The sequence below is a fragment of the Bison bison genome, unplaced genomic scaffold (genome assembly GCF_000754665.1).
Source record: "Bison bison bison isolate TAMUID 2011002044 unplaced genomic scaffold, Bison_UMD1.0 scf7180017864327, whole genome shotgun sequence".
In the NCBI taxonomy this organism is placed as follows: domain Eukaryota; kingdom Metazoa; phylum Chordata; class Mammalia; order Artiodactyla; family Bovidae; genus Bison; species Bison bison.
Genome location: NW_011494899.1, coordinates 5888822 through 5899518, shown reverse-complemented (window position 1 = coordinate 5899518; position 10697 = coordinate 5888822). Strand labels below are relative to the sequence as shown.

Here is a 10697-nt window from a genome sequence, read left to right as displayed (position 1 = left end):
GGTAACCAAATAGTTGATGTCAGAAAGTTCTTCTTTATAGGAATATTGTAGCCAATAAGTGCCAAAGGAATGATAAAATTATGCAATTGCCAGCTTGTTACTCAATGCAAAAATGGGGCTATGCTGATTGCTTTTACAATTAATGCTAAAAATGACTAAAAATGGATGTTTAAGTTATTAGCAAATGACTGACGGGGAATTTACAATGATAGGATCATGTTAACACCATCTGTGTTCATTGATCAATCTTAAAATATCTAAAAAGGGGGTGACTAGTATGCCTCATGATATGATATAACAAGGACATAGCACCATCTTTGAAGTACCTTCCCTAAAAAAATGTGCCAATGTCTAATGGAACCTCTAGATCTCACCAACTGTTCCCAAAAATATAGAGGTTGGGAGAACAAGTTAAAAGGTATATCAATGTAGCAATCACTGAAATCCAGGATGTGGGACATTTTACAAATAAATAACCAATTTTCTCTAACAAAACAATGGCATGGGCTGGAGGGAAGAGGTAAGGGAGGGTGTCACAAAATTAAAGAGAACATAAAAGAAATAACAGCATATTCAGAGTGTACAATTTGTTTGAATCTTGATTCAATCCTATCAAACATAAAATGACATTTTTTAAGACAAGTTGAGAAAAAGAAATGGGAACCAATATTTCACTGTGTTGATGAATTATTGTTAATTTTGTTATGTATGATCATAGTATGGGCTTCCCTGGTGGCTCAGCAGTAAAGAATCTGCCTGCAATGCAGGAGATGTGGGTTTGATCCCTTTGGGAAGATCCCCTGGAGGAGGAAATAGCAACTCATTCCAGTATTCTTGCTGGGAGAACTCCATGGATAGAGGAACCTGGTGGGCTATAGTTCATGCGGTCGCAAAGAGTTTGACTCTACTTAGCTGCTGCTGCTGCTGCTGCTGCTAAGTCGCTTCAGTCGTGTCCGACTCTGTGCGACCCCATAGACAGCAGCCCACCAGGCTCCCCCGTCCCTGGGATTCTCCAGGCAAGAACAACAACTACTAAGTAGCTAAGTCACTACCTAGCTAGCGACTAAATAACAACACCACGAATCATAGTACGGTCTGATGTATAAGTGTAGAGAGATGTAAATTTAGCTATAGATATGGACATCCTTATCAATGAATGATGCACACTGAAGAATCTGTGGATACAATAGCATGATGTTTGAGAATTTCCATAACAGTTTTAAAACTAACTTGATTCTCAAGTGCTCTGCAAAAGAGGGAAGATGTTATTGTTGTTGAAGTTGAAGACATTGGGAACATCATTTTCTTGGTTAAGAGGTTTACCAAGATTACTCAGTCAGGTTACCTGCTTCTTCTAACTCCTACTCCAGTGCACATGGGTGTTTCACAATAGACCCCTAACTACAAAGACTAAGGATAAAGGTATAAATTTTAAATTAACATTTAGTCTCAATGCAATATTCTTGCTGGGTGTTCTATGTGTATTATCTCATTAATATTCACCACAAAACCATTTAACAGGTGCTGTCAGACATATTTTGCAGATGACCCAGAGCTCAAAGAGGTCATGTGAGTTGCCTGGGGTAGCAAAGGATTCCAAGCCAGATTTGTCTGCCTCCAAATCAAAGGAAGAATGCAGATCATTGGTCAGGGGGCCAAACCAGTGTGGCAGCTTCCTTCTTCGTGAGTTGCAATGTACACTGGCTTAGCCAATGTTGGATTAAACAACAGAAATTTGTTTTCTCAAAGTTCTAAAGGTTAGAAGTCCAAAATCAAGGTGCAGCAGGGTTGTTATTTTCTGAGACCCCTCTCCTTAGCTTTCAGCTCCTTGTTGCTGTGTCCTCACATGCTGTTCCCTCTGTACTTCCCTGTGTCCCACTCCATTCTTAATGGGACAGTAATGAGATTGTATTAGGATCCACCATTATGACCTCATTTAACCTTAGCCAAACTTTAAACATAGACTTTTTTTACATTGAACATCTATTAACCTCATGTATGCCCACAAAACACACTTTGAGAAATGCTACATTGATCCATGTTATCAGTGGGTGAAATGTTACTATATTGCTATAATTTTTTAAATTTGAGAATACGAATGCATACCATTAAATGGAAAAGGAATAAATCCATTTCTTTAGCAATAAAACAGTGGATTATATGTGACCAGTATCATTTTTCATTGGTAAGCAACTATCTTTATCAAAAACAGTATTATTTCCTTCCAAGTATTTAGTCTCCAAAGAGCTCAAGATGTGTAGGATCTCTTCCCCAACCCAAGGCCATTGGAAAATTTTCTTCCTCGAATGGTGAATAGAAAAGGGAGACGAAATTTCCATTTTTCATGATGTCTACACATCTTGATGTCAGTTACTACTAATACAAATTGAAAGATTTTGGTTTACAGTAATGAGCTAATTTTTTTTCTTCAGATGCGAAACCTTTGAACTAAAACTTAATCATGAAAAGGAAAAAGGAAATCGGGGCAACAATTTCAAACTGAACTGTTTTAAGAAATGCTTTCCACACATAACCAAAAACGTATCACCTCTTCCTGCCCCTCAAATGTCCCTGTGTGTGAGTGTGTGTGTGAGTGTATGCGTGTGTGTGTGTGTGTGCTCAGTAGTGTCTGACTCTTTGTGATCCCATGGACTGTAGCCCACCAGGTTCCTCTATCCATGCAATTTTCCAGGCAGGAATACTGGAGTGAGTTGCCATTTCCTCTTTCAGGGAATCTTCCCAACCCAGGTATCAAATCTGAGTCTCTTGGGTCTTCTGCATTGGCAGGGTGATTCTATACCACTCTGCCACCTGGGAAGCCCCCCTACATGTCCTAAGTTTTCATAATCTCAGATTCAGACATCTCTGTGAACCTACCACCCAGGAGCAACAGCTTCTGAGACTGTGAGAAGCCCCTGATAAAGCTTCAGTCAGGAATGAATGATTAAAACTCATCACAGAAGAGTCCTCAGAAGCAATAGCAGTGGGCTGAGGGCCAAGTGCTATGTCAAGAAACCCCATTTTCAGGATGTACATGGCAGCATCCTTCATCTTTCAGGTCTGGTACAATTTTTAGATGGGCAACTGTGACACCAGGAAATGTCTTCTCTAAAGAAAACCAGAACCTTCTGTTGAGAAAGGGAAAAATGTCATCTAATTTAAAGGAAATCCAATCATTATAGACAAATTCTTCCCTCTTAAAAATCAAGAATCTGTATGGTAACCTTTAAAACTTCCACTCATATTTTCACATGCTCATCTTCCCCCCACTTTGAAAACTCTCCTCTAACCTCTCTTCCATACTATAAAATCTGGTGTACATATTTTCCCCTAGATTTTTACAAGAAGATAATGTCAGCCACTATCCATAACAAATGTGCACCCATACTGCCATTTCTCTGCAAAAGCAAGGAGAGAACTGACTGATGATCTCATACCTGCTTTTCAGGTCTCACAGTCACACGGGGATGACAACTCTGTGAGCTGTGACATTGGCACGCCCTGGACAGCACAGACGGGCAAGTTAACAGATTGCTGGTGAGGCACCCAAGGACTTTAGCAGACTGAAGAAGAGGAGGTTCTCAGGAAAACACTATTGTTGACATTCCAATTTGGCGAATAGAGCCCTAGACTGTTCCATTCTGGCTTCTTCCTGCCGAAATCTATCAGCCCTCCATCCTGTAACTATATTTTTAGGTGCACATTTTTTATTTCCATCCTGGTATACATTGAATTTTCATTTTTTAAACAAATCATTCAAATCACCGTGCTTTGTGATTAGAACAATGTAGATCAATTTCTTGAATAAACAAATAAACATCTTCTATGTGTCAGACACTGTCCTATATGCTTTCCATGTATTACAAATTATATTTTAAAAAGAAAAATAAAAAAGAAATGAATTAAGCCACCATGAATACATTAAAGAATAGAAAACAATTTTTCATATAATTCAAAATGAAAATTGCCCTTCTAGTTATATGTGCACTACTTCTCTCCCAGATATATATTTTGTGTTTCTATAATTATGTTTAATTATATACTTAAATTCTCTATAACATAAATATATGATAGATTAACTATATTTGATATTTGATTTTATATAATTTTATGTTTAATTGTATATAATTACCTGATAATATTAATTATGTATTATAATTATATGTGCATAATTATCTATATATATATAATTATCTCCTTTCATATAATCATTCATTCAACAAATATGTACTTAATTCCTATTAGTACATGTGTTGCCCTAAGTGCTAAGAACAAGAGTAAACAGGGCAGGTGTTAAATCTGACTAAAAAGAGTCCACAGTCCATGGAGAGAGGTGCCAAGTGAAGACAGGGAGCCTGTGAAAAGAAACTGAAGTTTTGAGTTTGTTTACAGGCTATCAAGAAGGTGCTAGCTAGCACTTCTGTACTTTAGAGTGAACTGACATCAAACATCAAAGCAGAGAATGTTGGTTATTACTGAATATGTTGTCAAAATAACTGTATTGCTCACCTTGTTTCTATGACCAAGTAACAGGTGTCTATTTTATACAATAGAAAAAAAGAACAGAAGGTAAAAGAGGAAACTGATATTTTACTGGACCCTCCAATTCTGCTGGGTGTTTCCACATTCATTCTTTTAGTTGATATCCACTAACCTTAGCAATCATTTTATAAACCCAACATTCTCTCCACTCTACAAAAAACAGAAAACCTACCAGCTCTGGAGTTGAAGTAATTTTACCAAAACAGCCCTGCTGGTGGAACAGAGTTAGGATTAAAACAACAAGAACTGCAGCAAATAGAAGAGCATGGACCCCATCTAATCCTCAGCTACGCCAGAAATATGGATTTCTAAGTGAAATCCCTTGAATTAGTTTTTAAATTGGCAATAATTCAAAATCTTTTAAAACACTATGTGGGTAAAACTACATACATCTGTATCAAATGCTGGCATCCATTTGAAACCTCTGTTCTGCAACATTGTGCACATCTGAAATTACCCAACTGGGTAACTGGAGAGATGGGTACCCTAAAGACTACTAAGGCAGCATTCCTAAGGCAGCATAAGAAGTCATGTTGACTCCTAGAGGAAAACATAGGCAGAACACTCCTTGACATAAATTAAAGCAATGTTTTTTTCGATCTGTCTCATAAAGCAAAGGAAAAAAAAACCAAAACTAAACAAATGGAACTTAATTAAACTTGAAAATTTTTGCACAGCAAAGCAAACTATTGACAAAATAAAAAGATGACACACTGAATGGGAGAAATAAGTAATAAGATCCAATATCCAAAATACATAAACAGCTTATACAACTCAACATCAAAAAACAACCGATTAAAAACTGGGCAGACCTGAATAAACATTTTTCCCAAAAGGATATGCTGCTGGCCAACAGGCACATAAAAAGACGCTTAACATGGTTAATCACCAGAGAAATGCAAATCAAAACCAAAATCAGATACCACCTCACACCTGCTATAATGACTGTAATCAAAGAGAACACAAATAACAAATGTAGTTGAGGATGCAGAGAAAAGGGAACCCTCATACACTGGTGGTGGGAATTGGTGCCGCTACCATGGAGAACAGCATGATGGAGATTTCACAAAAAAACTAAAAATAGAACTGCCATATGATCCAGTGATCCCACTTCTGGGCATATATCTAGAGAATATTTTTGATTGGGTTGTTTGGTTTCTTCCTTTATAATGGGCATATATCTAAAAAAAACTGTAATTCGAAAAGATACACGCATCCGAATATTCATAGCAGCACTATTTGCAATAGCCAACACATGGAAGCAGCCTAAATGTCTGTTGGCATGTGATAAAGGAGATGTGGTCACACACATGCGTAACACACACACACACACACACACACACACACGGGATATTACTCAGCCGTTAAAAAGAATGATATAATGGCATTTGTAGCAACATGGGTGGATTTAAGATTATCGTATTAAGTGAAGTAAGTCAAACAGAGGAAGGCAAATATCATATGACATCACTTATATGCGGAATCTAAAAAAAAAGATTCAAATGAATTCATTTACAAAACAGAAATAAACTCACAGACATATAAAGCAAACTTACGATTACCAAAGGGGAAATGGGGCAGGGGGGATGGGAGTGCGGGAGAGGATAAATTAGGAGCTTGGGATTAACATACACACATGACTATATATAAAACAGCTAACCAACAAGGACATACTATACAGCACTCAATATTTTGTAATGACCTATATGAGGAAAGAATCTGAAAAAGAATATATATAAACGTGCAGTAAAGTGAAAGTCACTCAACTGTGTCTGACTCTGCGACTCCATGGACTGTAGCCCACCAGGCTCCTCTGTCCATAGAATTCTCCAGGCAAGAATACTGGAGTGGGTAGCCATTCCCTTCTCCAGGGGATCTTCCCAACTGTGTATTATATATGTATATGTATGTATGTATACGTATAACTGAACCACTGTGCTATACACATGAAACAAAAAAAATTAAGACATACCTTTTCTGCTCTCCTAGAAGTCTTTGAAGGAGTCTTTTCCTTCAAATAAACTCTCTTCGGCACCTTTCCTCTGCTGCCCTTTCCTCTGGTCCTCGAAACACTGAGAAGTCAAATCTCTCTCCCACTTGTCCCCTCTATGATAGTCCTCTTCTACTTTCACTGATTTTCCTCTTAAAAATAAACTTTTCTGTCCTTTTCTCTCCTTAGAGAGGAGATCCTGTCAAACTCTGAATAAGTATCTAGGAGTTAAACTGGAGACATTTCAAGCATCTACTTGTACAATATTCCTTTTAACTTTCCAATACTAATAACTTCACTTACTAGGAATCCAAGATCTACAGATTCTTCTTTGTCTACTTGATGTTGGTATCAGTGATGTTTCTAGAACAGACCTCCTTTGAGTATGAAGGCTTTTGACATTTATAAGACATTTACTGGAAACAAACAGGGTTTTTCAAAAGTCAGTCAAAGACTTTTCACCCCTGCCTTAGTTCACTAATGTTTGGACTCAAATCTCCACAGTTTTAGAACTGACATATTCTCTGGACCAGGAAAAAGTGGACTTTAAACTCAATAGCCACCATTCTTGTTATGCAAATAACAGAAACACAGTGCACATGAGAAAAAAACAAGACCAAAACATAAAGTAAGCATTTGGAAATTGAACACTGAATATTTCCTCTGATATCTCCTTGGGTGCACAGTACTACATGCATTCCCATAAAAAAAATCAATTCTTGCTTAAGGGGAAGGTTTGTCAGCAGACCTTTGAAATTCGGTTGCAACTTCCCTCTTCAATCTGAACCCATTGGCATTCCTTCATTTAGAAATTCCTCACAGATTCAAGGCTGTTTCTAATGTATCTCTTTATCAAATAAATTTGGGCTTCCCTGGTGGCTCAGTGGTAAAGAATCTGCCTGCCAATGCAGGAGCTGCAGGAGACGCAGGTTCAATCCCTGGGTCAGGAAGATCCCCTGGAGGAGGGCAAGGCAACCCACTCCAGCATTCTTGCCTGGAGAATCCCATGAACAGAGGAGCCTGGTGGGCTACAGTCCATAAGGTTGCAAAAAGTCAGACTCTATTCAGCATTCATACACATACATCGAATAAATTAATAATCTAGGAAAATCCTTTATGCATTCAGGTTATTTATGTCTTCTTTGATTTTTTTAAATTTTATTTTATTTTTAAACTTTACAATATTTTATTGGTTTTGCCAAATATCGAAATGAATCCGCCACAAGTATACATGTGTTCCCCATCCTGAACCCTCCTCCCTCCTCCCTCCCCATACCACCCCTCTGGGTCATCCCAGTGCACCAGCCCCAAGCATCCAGTATCGTGCATCGAACCTGGACTGGCTCATAACTCATTACTGGACTCTTCTTTGATTTCTAAAGTAATATAATCTTCTTTGAAAAGTTCATCAGGATGATGAAAAGATTCTCAAAGAAAGAGATTGTCTGGTCCAACTGCTGGTTCTGAAAATGAAATTTCTGAGAAGATGAAATAGTCCACACATGATACAGAAGGAAGGACACCTGAGCCTGATGCTTCATCTCCCTCTTGTGATCTTTCCTCAGTTAACTTGATCACCAATATGTGTTGAAGAACTACAATGCTCACAGAATTTCAACCTGGTGGCTATAAGTGACTGGAAACCTTTATTTCTTTCCTACTTTAAACCTACTGCCTCTGATGAGAAGGGGATAATTTGGGTGAATTTGCAGTTCCAAATGAATGTGTCGATAAGACCAAATCTCTAGATCACTTTCCCACCAAAGACTCACTTTGAATATACTTAGGAATAGGAGCCACTGGCAGGGGGCATCCTGTCTTTCTCTGAGAAAATTCACTTCTCTCTTTTCTGTGTTTGCACCCTGGAAATGGTTAGTTTGCACCTCTATCTGTGGTTGACAGCTGCAGAGAAGATGAAGCTAATGGTACCGTTGTACTTGTTTAGCAGGGGGGCTGTAAGCCTCATCCAGCTGACCATCTCCCTGAAGGCAGTTGAGAAAATGACAGTCATGGTGCTGACTGTCTCCTGGCAGAAGCTGTTGTTCCTTAACCACATTCTTTTGTGTAATCCCTCCAGTTGTCACAGCAATGCCTTACTTCAGTGTCAACCAGGTCAGCTGAATGGGGATCTACTTGTGTCTGTTTTTAAAATATTTTTAGTTCCCATACTTACAAAAACATATAGTTAAGTTGCCCAAATAGCTTGGTCTCCCAGGCTTTTAAATCGGTTGCCATGGTAACAGATGTTCCAGACAGGGACCTACAGTTTTATATTAAACTATGTTTTCCTCAACTTGCCACAAGATTCACATATACATGCTTTGTCTTGGGGAAGGAGCTGGTGTCGGGTGGTAAAGGCACAAATAGAATTTGATCTTTGTTCCCACTGTGCATTACATCTTTTTAATAAAGAAAAAATTCCACATTGTCCTTGTAAACCTGGCCATCACATAATGTTATTTCATACCACTCCTGGAGTTTAATAAGATCTGAAAATATTGAAGTAATAGCCATAGTAACTGAGAAGGATAAGGGGGAAAAAGCCTTAGGCTCTGTTGCCTGTTCTCCAACTACACTTCAGATAAAATTAAAACTACACAACTCCATTGACTGGTCATTTTGAAACAAAGAACAAAAGCTTAATCGCATATCTAGACAGGGCAATTAAAGTCAAGACTACAAAAATCTAATTCTCTAAGCACATCCATGCATAATAACCACTTTTGGAAATGGGGTTCATACTGAAAAGCCTCTGTGTCTGTATAGAATCTTTAGTTTTTAATTATGAGACATTTCACAAAAAGAAGACGTAGGGGGCTGGGGAGGGCAATTCCAACAAACTATGGAAGGAGGCCTTTCCTCCTCCACAGACTCTGAAACTGGTAAGTTTCTAGCACCAGCTTGTAAGAAGAAAGCAGACAGTACTTTTCTAAAACTTCAATGCAAACCTGCTTTCTGAAGAAACATGTGGTCAAGGAGAAAGTATATGAAGGGTTACAGAATAGAGAAGATTTGGGTTCAAATACCAGCTCTGCCTCTTATCAGAACCTCACCCCATCTTTGAGATAAAAAGCATCTACTTGAAATGGATTTTCATTTAATAATCCAGTGAGATCCCAGATGGAAAACATTCAGCCTAGTACGGTTTTAGTGAATCCTTTAGTTCATCATTTTTTGTTTTCCCATCTCCATTAGGAATCTTGCAGTTTAAAAGCAAGTAGTTATCTTCTTAGTGACTTTTGCAACTTGATTTTCTCATTTCTTAGTTGGGTCACAGGGGTCTTTGTAATCATACCTTATGCAACATTCCATGTACAGCTCAAGGGGAAATACTCGTAGTTTATATAATGGAATCTCACCCAATCAAGGAATTAAATGAGACAGCCACAAATTCCTTACATTTTAAGAGAATCAGACTTCCAACAGAAAGATGAGAATGATTTCTGGATTAAATTTAGGTCCTCGGAGTAGGGAACACCAGAACAGACTAAACATGAAGAAGTTTATTCAAGGAAATATCTGTGGAAAAATGGGGAGGGACGAGCCTGACCCCAAGGGAAGGAGGGAGGAAAGGAAGGAAGGAAGGAAGTTTGGGTGGAAGCTTCCTAGATTGCCATGCAATCAAGGAAAGTGCATCTAGAACTTCACCGAGTCCTCAAGCCAAAGTCAGCCAGTCAGTCCAGTTCAGTCGCCCAGTCAGTCCAGTTCAGTTGCTCAGTTGTGTCCGACTCTTTGCAACCCCATGGACTGCAGCATGCCAGGCCTCCCTGTCAATCACCAATTCCTGGAGTTTACTCAATCTCATGTCCATTGAGTCAGTGATGCCATCCAACCATCTCATCCTCTGTCATCCCCTTCTCCTCCCGCCTTCAATCTTTACCAGCATCAGGGTCGTTTCAAATGAGTCAGTTCTTTGCATCCGGAAGCCAAAGTATTGGAGTTTCAGCTTCAGCATCAGTCCTTCCAATGAATATTCAGGACTGATTTCCTTTAGGATGGACTGGTTGGATCTCCTTGCTGTCCAAGGGACTCTCAAGAGTCTTCTTCAACACCACAGTTCAAAATCATCAACTTCAGCGTTCAGCTTTCTTTATAGTCCAAGTCTCATATCCATACATGACTACTGGAAAAAACATAGCCTTGACTAAACAGACCTTTGTTGGCA

At 38.7% G+C, this 10697-nt stretch overlaps 1 protein-coding gene across 1 annotated transcript in view; it reads right to left on the bottom strand.

Moving 5' to 3' along the window:
* LOC104998353 (chromosome unknown open reading frame, human C12orf42) overlaps nucleotides 1–8543 on the bottom strand; it is a 131998-nt gene extending 123455 nt beyond the window's left edge. The window contains 1 exon segment of the mRNA XM_010853464.1: nucleotides 8462–8543. Within this exon segment, the coding sequence (XP_010851766.1) occupies nucleotides 8462–8543 (82 nt within the window).
* Between the last annotated feature and the right edge of the window lie 2154 nt (nucleotides 8544–10697).